At 44.1% G+C, this 15,012-nt stretch overlaps 1 protein-coding gene across 1 annotated transcript in view; it reads left to right on the top strand.

The window, feature by feature from the left end:
* Positions 1-862: 862 nt before the first annotated feature.
* The window catches only part of THBS4 (thrombospondin 4), a 44,261-nt gene continuing 30,111 nt past the window's right edge, over positions 863-15,012 (top strand). The window contains exons 1-2 of the mRNA XM_081826673.1: positions 863-1,173; positions 6,082-6,285. Of these exons, the coding sequence (XP_081682799.1) occupies positions 1,086-1,173; positions 6,082-6,285 (292 nt within the window). The 5' untranslated portion in view covers positions 863-1,085. The remainder of the gene's footprint in view (positions 1,174-6,081; positions 6,286-15,012) is intronic.

Below are 15,012 nucleotides of genomic sequence, written 5' to 3'. Positions count from 1 at the left end.
CCATTGTTCGGAAATATTTTTTCTTCTAGTTAATCCACGTTATTTCTAGGGGGCTTCACCTAGGAGAAAGACTAATTCCTTATGTTCCTTCCCTCTCTTTCAGTATGTTCCCTACTCCCCTACCTTTAAACTGTCAAGTGGAATCTTTGGGGAAGACGGAACAGAAGTGGGCAGGCAGAGGGTTTGGAAACTAGACTGAAAATAGATTCTCCATAAACCACCACCATCCTATCTGGATCGATTCCTTGGGATGCGTTTTATTTCCATTAAAAACTCAAAACTTTCAAACGTTCACTGTTCATGTCTCAAAACTTGATGGGAAAAATACTCAACATTTGAAGTAGTCAAGAAAAGCTTGAAGAAATAAAAGAAATCAATTGCTCTCTGGACCACTTTAGGAAGCAGGCGTTCCTGGACAGCCTTCAGGGTTCCTTCGCAAGGGGAACCTACGACGGGTGTTAAAAAGCCTCTCGAAGCGCTGTTCTTTTTAGAAAACAAAAGCAGTACAGGAGGTGGGGGGACTGATGGTGCCTAACGCCAGCGGGACAGTGGCACTTTCTTCCTCCTTTCGCTCCCTTCTTCTCCTCCATCTCTACCCCGTCCTGTGTGCCTATCGCAGCCCCGGCTTCCCGGCTCTCCCAAAGCCCCTCGCCGGTCAGAGGCCGGCGACTGCGCCCAGCCCGGGTCCCGCTCGGCCGGGTCGGCTCCCCCACTCCGCACTCGGCCCTTTCCCTCCGCCGCCCACGCTCCCCGCTCCGGCCGCCTCCTCTCTTCCCAGCGAACGGGCTTGCCCGCCAAGGGGGCCGCCCCGGCCTCGGCCCTCCCCCGGCCCCGGCCGGCCAGACCATAAAGAGTTGGGCGGCGGCCGCCCAGGCAGCCGCTAGCGCACCCGGCTCCGCGCGGCCCCTGGACGCGAGCACCGCCCCCGACGGCAGCCCCGGACGCCGCGCCCCGCACACGCCTCGCGCTCCCTTCACCTGCGCCGCCCGCGGGGCCCGACGGAGGGACAGCGCGCCGCTGGGGACACCGAGGCACGGCCAGGCTGCCGTCGCTCGCGAGCGCCCGCGCCTGCAGGAAGAGCCAACATGCTGGCCCCGCGCGGAGCCGCCTTCCTCCTGCTGCACCTGGCCCTGCAGCCGTGGCTGGGGGCCGGCGCCCAAGCCACCCCCCAGGGTAAGTGGGCTCGCGCCGGGGCGGGGGGCGACGGTCCCCGGGTCCCTCCTTCCCGCTCCGCTTGAACGACAGGAGGGACCAACTCCGCGCGCGCTTCTTGGCCCCTGGCACTTCTCTGTCCCTCTGGGGCCCGAGTCACAGCATTTTGTAACTGGAAGTGGTGATTAGAGTATAGCATTTTCTGAGTCCATTATCCAGCGATGAGACCAATTCTCTAAGCAACAGCTTAGGGGATGCGAAACTTTTCAGTCTATGCGAAGAAGTGGGGTTCATTTCAGAGCTTACCACACGGCTCTAGACTTCTAACAGGTCCTGCCTGGAGTGGGGTGAAATCCAGGTTCTGTCCCCTGCGGCTCTCTCTGGCGGGCCATCCCTTCACCCTTGGCCCCCTAAATTCTCCGACGCGGCGGGAGTGATGTTCCCCCAGAAAGTCTGAGACCGTCATTTCCCAGAAGGGCACAGCATTACTCTGTTTGCCCCACCACTCCCTGTTTTCTGTCCTTTGTTTGGACCCCAACGCCTCCTTTGGGAGGCGTGATCTCTTGATTCCCGAGATAAATAGAGCAGGAAGGACTGAGAAGTCGGTGTTTCTCTTACAGAGGTAAAAAAAAAAAAAAATCGATAAATACATTAAAAAGACACCTGAGTAATCCTCAAACCCCTAATTGAGATGGGGTGAAAATAACCGTTGGGCAGAACACAAGCTTAAACTGATTTTTTTTTTTTTTTTTTTGCAAAGGCCGAAAGGAAGAAATTATTTAAGCAAGAAAAGATCTTAGCGCTCTAACAGGCCATCCAGTGATGACCTTCACCTGTTGATGTATTACTGAATAATGAAATAAAGCTGGGAGAGTCACACAGGTCCAAGTAAAAGTTGTTACTTCTCACAAAGCCAGAGTGAAGAATGCCTGTGAGGGAATTCTCAAAGTCCTTCCCCTTCCATTGCAGTAATCACCCATTTAAACTTTGCATTTCACCAAATAACTCCTTTTGATTTTAGACCAGGAAACCAAAATAGTGGTTTCAGGGGGTAATGTTCTGCATTTAGTTTGCCTTGAACTATTTGAAATGCTGTAATCTATATTCATTGTGACTGCTCTTCTAGGAAGGTGGACAACAGTGATTCCGTAATTGTATACATTGTAAAATGATCACCACGATAAGTCTAGTTAACATCTGTCACCATACAGCATTAGAAAAAATTAATTTCTTGTGATGAGAACTTTTGAGATCTTCTCTCTTAGCAACTTCCAATTATCCAATACCATATTATTAACTATAGTCAGCATGCTGTACTTTAAATCCCCATGACTTATTTATTTTAAACTGGAAGTTTGTACCTTTTGACACCTTTCACCCATCCCCTTCCCCCATTCTGTTCTCTATGAGCTTGGGTGGTGGTGGTTGTTGTTGAAGATTCCACATATAAAGTGAGATCATGCAGTATTTGTCTTTCTGTGTCTCACGTATTTCACTTAGCATAATGCCCTCAAGGTCCATCCGTGTTGTCACAAATGGCGAGATTTCATTCTTTTTTATGGCTAAATAATATTCTATTATATACAAATACCACATCTTCTTTATCCATTCATTATTAATGGACACGGGTTGTTTCCATCTCTTGGCTATTGTAAATAATGCTGCAGTGAACATGAATCTGCATATATCTTTTTGAATTAGTGTTTTGAGGTTTGGGTTTTGTTTTGTTTTGTTTAATAACTACCCAGCAGTGGAATTGCTAGATCATATGTAGTTCTATTTTTAGTTTTTTAAGTATCCTCCACAGTGTTTTCCATAGTGGCTGCACCAATTTACATTCCCATCAACAGTGCACCAGAGGTCCCTTTTCTCCACATCCTCACCAACACTTGCTATTTCTTTGATAATAGCCATTCTAACAGGTGTGTGGTGATTACTCATTGTGGTTTTAATTTGCATTTCCCTGATGATTCCTGATGTTGACCACCTTCTCCTGTGCCTGTTAGCCATCTGTATGTCTTCTTTGGATAAATGTCTGTTCAGATCTTCTGCCAACTTAAAAATCAGATTGTTTGGGTTTTTTGCTATTGAGTCGTATGAGTTCTTTATATGTTTTGGATATTAATCCCTTATCACATAGGATTTATAAGTATTTTCTCTCATTCTCTAGGTTATCTTTTCCTTTTGTTGATGGTTTCTTCTGTGCAGAAGCTTTTCTGTTTGATGGAGTCCCACTTGTTTATTTTTGCTTTTGTTGCCTTTGCTTTTTGATGTTAGGAATCTTTTTAACACAATTCAAAAGTTTTCTGATTACAGACATTGTTTGGCAGTTTTGAATTTGCGGGTATAATATTTTGTGTTCCATGAATTCTTGACATTTGAACACACAACTTCATGGTGTGCTACAGGTATGGATTTTGCTGCTTCTTAGAGCTGCCTGTTTTATGGGACTTAAAATCAGGCTATACTACCTAAATTACCTGGTTAATTAGTTGCTGTAGATTATCAGATTAAGTCAAGTTTCTGATAGATTCTTTTATTGAGTTAATTAGTGCTTAGATCCTGGCACTATTACGAAAATGTAATAGCATTAATGGAAAATTGTTGTGTCTCATTTCCTTTTCAAAACACTCTCCAAACTCATTACTAACTAATCCCAACTCTGCCCCTTGAGAGAGAAGCCAATGGATTAGATGAACCTTGCAGACTGAAATAGAGTAAATTTAGCTTGAGCTAGATTATGAACATAATCATAGATCAAGAATCAGGGATAATAAGAGTTTAGTTTTGAGTGCAATTCACATACCTTAAACTCACATCTGCAGATGCTTTATCCTGAATGGAACTTCTAGACATACTGTCTGATTGCCCTTGGCTCTTAGTGGTGGAAATGTAAAGCTTCCAGTTCTTTGGAAATTAAAAAATTCTGTTTCCCCTTTGAATTACAGTAGGCAGCAGTATTCAAGTTTTAGGGGAATGTGGAGTGCTGGAAGGAACATAATAGATTTTCTGCTTTCCAGTATTTCTAGTATCAAATTCATTATTTTGTAAGACCCTAAGTGCATGAGAAAGAAACAATACAGATCCGGTATAAAGACAGGTTGTCTTTTAAAGAATAGATATTCTTGAGTAAATAGGTTTTTGCCTGTTTGTCTTACAACTTTTATTTTTTTTCCTACTGCAAAAGCAACACCTGTTAATTGTAAAAAATAAAAAATTGGATAAGCAAAAGAAAAGTAAATAAACGTATAATTATACAACCCAGAGATAGCTACTGTTCATGTTAACATTCTGTTGTGTTGTCTTTCAAATCTTTGCAGGGGCGCCTGGGTGGCTCAGTTGGTTAAGCATCTGCCTTCGGCTCAGGTCATGGTCCCAGGGTACTGGGATCGAGCCCCACATCGGGCTCCTTGCTCAGCGGGGAGCCTGCTTCTCCCTCTGCCTGCCGCTCTCCCTGCTTGTGCGCTCTCTCTCTCTCTCTCAAATAAATAAAATCTTAAAAAAAATTATTAGACAGGGCGCCTGGGTGGCTCAGATGGTTAAGTGTCTGCCTTCAGCTCAGGTCATGATCTCAGGGTCCTGGGATCGAGCCCCGCGTCGGGCTCCCTGCTCAGCGGGAAGGCTGCTTCTCTCTCTCTCCCTCTACTACTCCCCCCTGCTTGTACTCTCTCACTTTCTCTGTTGAATAAATAAAATCTTTAAAAAAAATTTTAGAGGGCGCCTGGGTGGCTCAGTTGGTTAAGCGACTGCCTTCGGCTCAGGTCATGATCCCGGAGTCCTGGGATCGAGTCCCACATCGGGCTCCCGGCTCAGCGGGGAGCCTGCTTCTCCCTCTGACCCTATCCCCTCTCATGCTGTTTCTCTGTCTCTCTCTCTCTCTCAAATAAATAAATAAACAAAATCTTTAAAAAAATAAATAAATAAATAAATAAATAAAAAAAATTTTAGAGGCTAACGTTCCTGCAGGCTGTGGAATTGTTCAAACAATATTTGTATAAACCAACAGAAATACTAAGTAACTTCTAGTGAGTATTACCCATTTGGCCTTTGCCTTTAAAATCACTCTGGATGTACACTCTTACAGCTTGCACAAATATTACAAAGCTTGAAAGTACTGCTGGCTTAATCAAAAGCAATTTATATAAATACAAATGCAGATTACAGTTTTTGTAGACCACCTCTGTCAGGTTACAGTTAAGAAAGAGAAACCCCATTGTTTTATTTTTATATCAGAATTTTTTTTTTTTAAGTAAGCCCTACACCCAACATGGGCTTGAACTCACAATGCCAAGATCAAAAGTTGCATACTCTACTGACTGAGCCAGCCAGGCACCCCTGCATCAAGATTTTTAACAGAGAAATAGTGGAGAACTCTAAATGCATAACGGGAACACTTGGGTCTCACAGAGGCAGCGAATCATTTTTCTGGCATACTGTGTCCCACCACATCCATGATTTCTGCTGCATTCCCTGTCTCATTTACACTGACCAAGAAAAGTACAATTGGCTCTGGTCCACGGGGTGCATGAGGGACCCTAAGGCAGATATCCACTGCTTGGGGAGGACATAAGAGAAACAGTGACTTGTGTGCTCTCACCTGTCCCCTTTGTACTGTAGGTCGGTAGTGCTTTTCCTAGTGGGCATTTTCAGAGCCACTTCTTTGGCCAAATGCAATTTAGGGTTTGCAAATTTAGTCTTCTCTTGGGGGCCATGACCTAGTGAGGAAAATTGTGTTGTACTTTATCTGGTTCAAATGTCCAGCCACTATAAGAGTGATAAGGAAGAACGGGCGATTTTAGCCATGTGGAAAATGATAACAGTGTTAGTTGACGTTACTTCTATCTTACTGTCAAACTGTGCCCCCTCAAAAAAAACATGTTTGTCTCAAACTTCGTTCACTGATTATCCCCTTTTTCCTGTTCTCCCCAGTCTTTGACCTTCTCCCATCCTCTAGCCAGAGGCTGAACCCAGCTGTTCTGCAGCCAATCCTGACGGACCCCACCCTGAATGAGGTCTATGTGATCTCCACCTTCAAGCTGCACACTAAAAGTTCAGCCACCATGTTTGGCCTTTACTCTTCAACGGACAACAGCAAATACTTAGAATTCACTGTGATGGGACGCTTGAACAAAGGTAAGCACATTTGCAGAAATCATTTTCTTAAGAATCTGCTTTTCCTATTCCAGCATTTGGGGTCTACTTGTCTTAAATGTTTCCCTCCTACAATTTTATTCTCATCCACCATTCGTTTCAGTTTTCAATACCAAGTTCTTCTTATTGTACATTGACCTGTATGGGGAGGGCGAGTTGATATATGGCACGAGAAGAAGAATTGCTTGTGGCCAAAATATCCATCCTCCTGTTATTTGGGATCCAGTTTGGGAAGGAACAGGACCCAGGACCATTAGGCCGCTGTCTTAGTTTGGGCTGTTACAGCAAATACTACAGACTGGGTGGCTCAAACAAAAGACCTTTATTTCTCACAGTACTGGGGGCTGAGTAGTCCAAGATCAGGGTGCCAGCAGATTTTGTTTCTGGAGAAAGCCTGGGTGTTGCCACCTTCCTGCTCTGTCCTCACATGGCCTTTCCTCGCCGTGTGTGAGTGGAGAGCGGGAGCTCTCCGGCTTCCCTTCCGTATAAGTATACTAATGCCATCATGAGGGTCCCACCCTCGTGACCTGACTTAAACCTAATTACTTCCCAAAGACCCACTTCCTAATACCACCACATGGAAGGCTGGGGCTTCAACAGATGAATTTGGGGGGAGGGAGGGACACAAACATGCATCCTGTAACCGCCACCCACACCATTCTTATGTTCCCTTGGAAGCATGTGGCTTAGCAGACCTCACTCCCAGCTCTGCAAGCACTCCTGGACTTGGAGAGAATCTACCTCAGTCAGTAGAACTCAATGAACAGCTCTCTTTTCCACCTGTCTTGTGCCGACTTTCACAGGTCTGACACCTGTTTGGTTGTTTTGCTGTCAAATGTCACTGTCATTCAGAATGAGTTACTACAAATACTAAGAAGTGGCTCACAAAGAAAAGGGTCACTCTTTTTTCATCTCCTTCCCCTCCACCCATGCCCTGAGGACAACACCTGTTCCTGCTTATGGAGGAATGTGACAGATACGTGTTCCTGCTGCCACATGCTTTTTTTTTTTCTTTAAGATTTTATTTATTTATTTTGACAGAGACACAGCAAGAGAGGGAACACAAGCAGGGGGAGTGGGAGAGGGAGAAGCAGGCTTCCCCTCGAGGAGGGAGCCCCATGTGGGACTCAATCCCAGGACCCTGGGATCATGACCTGAGCCGAAGGCAGACGCTTAACGGCTGAGCCACCCAGGCGCCCCTGCCACATGCTTTTAATAAAAGAGAAAAAGGGAGGACTGGCCCTTCTGGCAAGATTTCATATTTATTTCAGTTTACTTTACTTGTAGTGCTTCAGACTCTATCAGATTCCAATTGTGATTGAGCACTTACATTTTCAGATATTAGGAGCTGAAAGAAATTCTTCATTCTTAGCTTTCATAAGACTCCAGAGTTGAAAGCAAGAAGGAATGGGATTTTAACCCCTTTTATGTCAAGTTCCAACCTCCCCCTACCCCCCCCCACACTCACATGTGCTCCATCTGTCCCTTAGGCCTCTCAGGAGCTGTGGTGAGGTCTCCAGTAGTGAAGGGGGTCTGGGGACATGGCTCAGCAGATGGTCTAACCATTCCTGCGCCCTTTGCCCCATCCGTAGCCCTGATGGGAGGTGACTTCACTTACCTCCCTACCTTGAATCAGACAGCCCCATGCCTCCCATCCCTAAAGGAACTGCTCATGCTCTACTAACCAGGCTATTCAGTTTGTGATCTATAAAAACCACCCTTCTTCGTCCAAAGATCAATAGCTTCTCACAGAACTGTGTGTTTTAGAGGCATTGAAAGATTTTCGTTTAGCTCACCCAGTTTAGTGGCCAAAGGGTCCTCTGTAGAGTGAAAAACCCTGCATCTAGCTGTTCACCCTCACTGACTCTCCCCCTCCATTTCGAAATTGGCCAGTATGCGTGAGCCCATTGTGGAAAATCTGTGTTTCCTGGAAACACAAGGCAGCAACTTCCCGGAATTGATTTTCTGTTTGCTCTACATGGGCAGAGGTAACGCTAGATGGGAAGGTGGAGAGGCCACGGTGTTTGTAAGTGTGTTTCCTTCGGACAACCACTGGTCATGTGATTGAGCTGTAAACATCAGCTAATCTCCATGTTGATGAACACCTCTCCACCCTCCAACCTATTAGAGAAGATAAATAGCTCTTAGAAATCTTTTTATAAATATTTTCTAACAGAATCCAGAAATGAAAATTTTCAGAAAACAAAGAGCAATTTATATCAGAGTTTGGAGAGTTGAAGAATTTGACCTAGAGAAGTTTCACTGGAACACTAGGAAAAAGTACAGAGATTTGCCAACACTGGTGAATCTGAAGGTTCTAGAAAAGAGCAGCAGCCCATTCTGATGGGAACAAGGAGAACTCATTGGGTCCATTAGCTCCCCGGAAAAGACGGGGCATGTGGTTGTGACTCCCCGTTGAGGTATTCGATGGTGACCATGCAGACCTGACCTAATTTGAGGGGGTTGGGGGAGAATCCTCTTCCCAGAAGGTGAGCCCCAATCATTATCTAGGGCCCTAGATGCGCTCCTGAGGACTGCGCAGCACAAGCTTGCCGCCGAGCTCTCTGCTTCTGCTCTCACACTCCCAAGTCATCCTTCCCGTGGCTGCATATTACGGTTATAAGCATAACTTGGAACGAGTTATGCCTGACAGCAGAGACATTTAGTGTCTTCCTATTCCCAACTGAAAAAGGTACGAGTGTCCTTGCTAGGCAGGCAGGATTTTCTGCTGCATGACCCCCAACCCGCCTCTCCAATTTATCCCTCCTTCCAACCCTCCATGTAGCCTATGCTTCAGCTGGATGGACTAGTTACCATTCCCTGGGCCCACCCATGCTGTCTGTCCTTCTCCGTCCTTGTACCCTTGCCCTCTGCTCCCCACTGGTACCATTTCCTGCACCGTCTACAGTTGCCATCTCCTATTCCTTCTGACCTCTTTTATTATGGGATTTTGTCCTTCTGTAAAATGTACTAATCTTAGCTTACCTTGTACTTGGATTACCTCTAGGTCTTCTCTGCAGTAGGTTGTAAGCTCCCTCAGAGCAGGCGCTGAGCCTCCCTCAGCTCACGTTTGTGTCTGTTGCAGCACCTAGCACAGTGCCTCATACATAGAAGTAGCTCGTGAGCAAACTGAATAGAATAAATGGAGGCTGAGAAGAGTAGCCTTGTTTGTTAAAGAAGACATGCAGTATTGTGTAAATTCTGGAAGTGCACAATGTCCGGCACATAGTGGGGCTGGCTCAAATTCATTAATGAATTGATGAATTTTGAAGACCATTTGGATGGGGTTATAAAGGAAATATAGTATTTCTGGTATAAATGTTCTATCAGGTTGTTAGGGATACAGGTGATACAATTTTGATAGAAATAAGCGTTCTACAGAAACCACCTGGCTGGACAGAAGATCTGGTTGATGCTTTTCTTGTATCTAGCATAGGGCAACTTTCCAGTTAGTATTTTGAGTTCGAGTCACAGTTAAAAATCTTAACAGCTGTGTCCTCGTGAATATGTCTCTAAATTGCTTAGCCCTGGTTTACTGTTTCTACAGTGGGGGTGATAATAGCTGCTTCACAGGTTGATTGCAAGAACTGAATTATATAAAGTACAATTTTTTTTAGACTGCGAAGCTCAGTAAAAATTTGAGGTTCTGCCATAAGCTTCTATAAGATAGGTAGAAAGGAAGACGAGGGAGAGAGAAAGATCTCTACTTTTTTGGCAACTGTCTTCTGAAGATGATTTGGTGAACTCTTGGCTTGCCTTGATAAGGCCTTCACCTTTCAGAGAAAGCAAATAAGGGGCACCTGGGTGGCTCCGTTGGTTAAGCGGCTGCCTTCAGCTCGGGTCATGATCCCAGGGTCCTGGGATCGAGCCCCGCATCGGGCTCTCTGCTCAGCCAGGAGTCTGTTTCTCCCTCTCCTTCTGCCCCTTCCCCGCTCATGTTCTCTCTCTCTCTCTCTCAAATAAATAAATAAAAATCTTAAAAAAAAAAAAAAAAAGCAAACAAGAAGAACTGCTTCTTTAGTCTTAATTTGACTGCCACTGTGGTGGAGCTGTGGTAATGAAGGGAACCCCAAGAATTTGCAGTAATGACTGCAGATGGTCAAGCTTCTTAGCCTAAGGTTAGGACGTGTCAAATAGAGTAATCGTTCACAGAGAAGCCTGTGGGCTAAAGAGAAACACAGCATGAGAGCGAGAGAGAGAGAAGAGTTTCAAAGTTAGAATTCTGAACCTGGTACTGAAGGTGGAAAATGAGGTGCATCAGACATTAATATTTATGGAGCCCTTTTAATGTACCAGGACTGTGCCTGACGTCTAGTAGCTATTTAGAAATGTTCGCTGAATGAATGAATGAAAAGATACAGTGATGTAACAGTTTTTTAAAATCTCCTTAAATTTTAGGCTTCACTAACGCATTTATGTGGCCAGATTAAGGGAGCTAATGCATCCCACCTTAATGTTAACTGTCCAGGCCACACCTAAAATGTTGTGTCTCATCCTGGACACATTTCACAGGGACACTCTCAAGTCCAAGATTGCCTTAAGGAGAGTCACCAAAACAGTAGTCCTCTAGACCCCATTTTTTACAATATCACAAAATCAGAATGTTAAAGGATCTGGAGAAATAAAGGAACCAGACTGAAGACGAGAGAGATGAAAGTTGCCTTAAAATATTTGAAGAATAGCATTTAGATGAAGGATGAGACTAAATCTGTCTATAGCTCTGAAGAATACAATTAGGACCCATTGGTGGAAATCAGAGGGAATCGGCTCTGTATTTGGAAAATCTTGGAGAGCAATCCGGAAGTGAAGTGGGTTTCTCTGCGAAGTGATTCGTTCCTTGTTCCTGGAAATGTGCTGGTAGATACTTACATTGAAAGGATTTGTGAAGGAGATACTGAGCTAGATGACTTACAGTGCTCATGTTCTGTGGTTCTGCTGAGGCCAGAGAGGTTCCATGGGCGCTGAAGGAATTGCTTTGCAACTCTCTTCTACAACCTGACCTTGGGATTTTGTACACAATCACAGCTTTGTCGTCCGCAGATAATTGAGTACATAATGAATCTCATAACTTCTCAAAATATAAAGCCCTCTGCAGATGTTTAACATCATTGCTGTGCTCCCTTTCCCTGGATGGTTTCTTTGCACGGTGTGGGGGTGGGGAGGGAGTGCGTGTGTGTGGGGGGGTGTATACTCCGTATACTTTACATTTGTTCAAACTGCTGTAAGAAGATTTCAGAACCTCCAGACTGCATCCATCACACCTGGGAGTCACCCAGAGTACTTTCAGGAAAAGCAGTTTGATGATTTACCTTTTATATGTCTTTCCAAAGCATTAAAGTTACAAAGACCCAGTGTATAGGGCCTGAAGATAAATAAGCAAAGGCAAACAAGAATATCCATCACAAGAGACATTAATGGCAAGAAGGCTTTTTTTTTTTGAAATGTACAATTATTTAAAAAGAAGAGGAAAGGTTGACAGTGGTGGCTTTCATCATATATTTAAAAGTGCCAAAGAGCAAAGCCATTTGCCAAGCAAAGCAGAAAGCCCCGGACTACCTCGGCGCATTTGCTGCCTGCAGGCCAGGTCACTCTGAACTCTTTCGCCCAAGCAGACAAAATATTATCATTTCCAGTCCTTGAAAGCTGCCACCCTGCTTCACCGCTTTGACATTCAGTACATCATAATATTTTTGACTACCAAGTCCACTTTTTAAACAGCACCTTTTGAGAATTCTTTTCCAAGAAAGTAGTATTTCAAATCTTCATTGCTTGGGTTTGCTCTTTCATCTCCCACCGGTCACGGAGACGGTCTGGAATCAGGCTAGACTCTACGGTTCTGGTGTCAGGCTGGTATCCAGGCGTGGAAATGGAGCCATAAAATCAGGCCCCAATTTGTCCAGTGTACAAAGATGTGAAGTTTAGAAGGAAAGGACTGGTAAAAATAAACCAATAGAAACTGCCCCCCCTTCAACATTGTTTAAGAGATTGTGGGTTAAAAAAAAAAAAATCAGAGGGGATACAGGACTACTCTATTTTATCTATTTTTCATTCAATAAGTAGTTGTATTTGGTGTTGTCAGATGCTATGGTATATGAGAAAATTAATAAGAAATAGAATCCTAGTCCCAAGCGCTAATGTTCTAATAGAGAAGATAAGAAATAAACACAAATAAATATAGTAATACCTACAGTTGCATAGCAGTTTATAGTTTTTGCATTTTCTTATTTGACCGCCACTGAAAAAATGAGACAGAAAGGGCAAGTCTTATTAGCTCCATTTAATAGTTTGAGAAATGGACACTTAGCAAAATGAACAGGCCCAGGGTCACATAGCTATTAGGTATCTGGGCCGTGACTAGACTCTGCATCCTGGGAAGGTAGAGCTAGAAAAGTCCTGAGCAAGTATTATGGGAACAGGAATGAGAACAATTGCTGGGCATGGGGAAGAAGGAAGACTTCAGGGAGGAGGGTGCATTGGAGCTGGATGTTGGCTTCAGACGTGTAACAGTGCTGGATCAGGAAAGAGAGGGATGGAGAAGAGAACATTCCACACAGGGAAGGAGGAGGGAAGCCAGAGAAACCTAGACAGGTGAAAATGTAAGACAGGTTGTTCAGCTTGGCTGGGCATGAGCACGGAGGGGAATGAAGGCCGGGGGAAGGTGGCAGCTAGTCCTGGGATGAGGAGTTTAGGTGTTATTTAGGAACCACTAGGGAGCTATTAAAAGATTTCATTTGCTTGCTAGTGTGGCTTTGAGAAGGCAATAACTTGGTCAGAAGAGTCCTATATATATAGGAGCTTAAGCTGTCAGTCCAGAAAAACAGCAAGAAAGCTTCAGCAGGAAGGTGAGTCAGAAATCTGGGGCCACACCCAGTGACAGAGCGGAGTAGAAGTGGGAGATGCCATGTGGAGACCCGCAACCTTTGGTTGTAATCAGATGCACGTGGATCTTTATACTGGCCCTGTGAGAACTGGATCCATAGCGCCAACAAGCTGGTTTCAGCTAGTGGTGAGTGAAGAGGGGGTATGAGAACTCAGCAAGCCGCCGCTGAAGAAACAAAGACTGTTTCCCCGAGTGCAGTGCGTGGTGATGGGCAGAGGTGTGGTGGACCCAGGAGAAGACCGCTCCTTCCAGCTTCAGGGGGCTGGCTTTGCACTCATGCCTAAGGAGGAAATGATTGTGTTATTAGCTCTGTGGGTACTTCCCCTCTGTTTTGCTCCCTCTGTTGTGTGTGTCTGTGAGCTTTAGACTGTTTCTGGACTCACTATGACTGATGTGAAAACATTGAGCTTCCTGAGCAGGTGCCTGTCTGCCCTCTGGGGTAGTCTTACTGCTCCGAAGATAAAATAAGTATTGAAGCACTGAAGTAAGGAGTTTGCAATAAAACAGAAAAATGAAAAATGGAAGCCATAAGAGGAATGAGAATTACTGGATCAAATATGTAGAATGGTAAATGTCAAAGCACTTGATAATTTTTCTGCTAACAGACATTGTGAAGATGGAAGTTTCCATAATTCTTCTTTTCTTTTTTTTTTTCTCTTGCTATTGTCACAAGGTCTAGGAGCATGAGGAATTTGTCATTTCAGTGTTGCATTGCAAAACAAGGCAAGGCAGAAGTATAGAATGCCCTTAAATGACAGCATGAACACAATAGGAGCGTTTGCTACCTGCAGTAGATGTTGAATTGCCACTCTCTCAACTTTTTAATTTATATATGAAACGCTTTCAATGCAATCATTTTCTTATTCATTGAAAGTTCATGTGCACAATGTTTAATGTGCACCTGTTATGTGTAAAGTAACTCCACTGGGTACTATTTATAAAATTAAACTTAGTGATTCAGTTATGAAAATAAATCATGGCCCACATGCCCTGGAAGGCCTATTAAAAAGCAGGCAAGATGCCCATGAAAATATGTTTCCTTTGAATTCCACAGAAATATCAGTTTGGGGAAGAAAACCAAGGCCATTTGTTTTAAGCCACTATGGGTATCCTCTTCAACTGTTAATATGAGGAGGCTAGATTGTGGCTGTAAGGAGAATAAGGAGATGTTGACTATACATGTCTATTACCCTAACTGAAGTTTGGTGGTCCCAGTGGTATTTTCATGGGCCTGTAAAAATTCCAGGTATTTATAAAACTGTTGAAAACAATAAAGAAATAAGAGTTTAAATTGGACAGCCACATGCAGAAGAATGAAACTGGACCATTTCCTTACACCACATACAAAAATAGACTCCAAATGGTTGAAAGACCTCAATGTGAGACAGGAGTCCATCAAAATCCTAAAGGAGAACACAGGCAGCAACCTCTTTGACCTCAGCCGCAGCAGCTTCTTCCTAGAAACATCACCAAAGGCAAGGGAAGCAAGGGCAAAAATGAACTATTGGGACTTCATCAAGATAAAAAGCTTTTGCACAGCAAAAGAAACAGTCAACAAAACCAAAAGACAACCGACAGAATGGGAAGATATTTGCAAATGACATATCAGATAAAGGGCTAGTATCCAAAATCTATAAAGAACTTATTAAACTCTACACCCAAAGAACAGATGATCCAATCAGGAAATGCGCTGAAGACATGAACAGACATTTTTCCAAAGAAAACATCCAAATGGCCAACAGACACATGAAAAAGTGCTCAGCATTGCTCGGCATCAGGGAAATCCAAATCAAAACCTCAATGAGATACCACCTCACACCAGTCAGAAT

Source organism: Leptonychotes weddellii, chromosome 7 (genome assembly GCF_054177405.1).
Source record: "Leptonychotes weddellii isolate Sample4059 chromosome 7, ASM5417740v2, whole genome shotgun sequence".
NCBI lineage: Eukaryota > Metazoa > Chordata > Mammalia > Carnivora > Phocidae > Leptonychotes > Leptonychotes weddellii.
The sequence above is the reverse complement of the archived record's forward strand: the minus strand, read 5'-3'. Positions and strand labels throughout refer to the sequence as shown.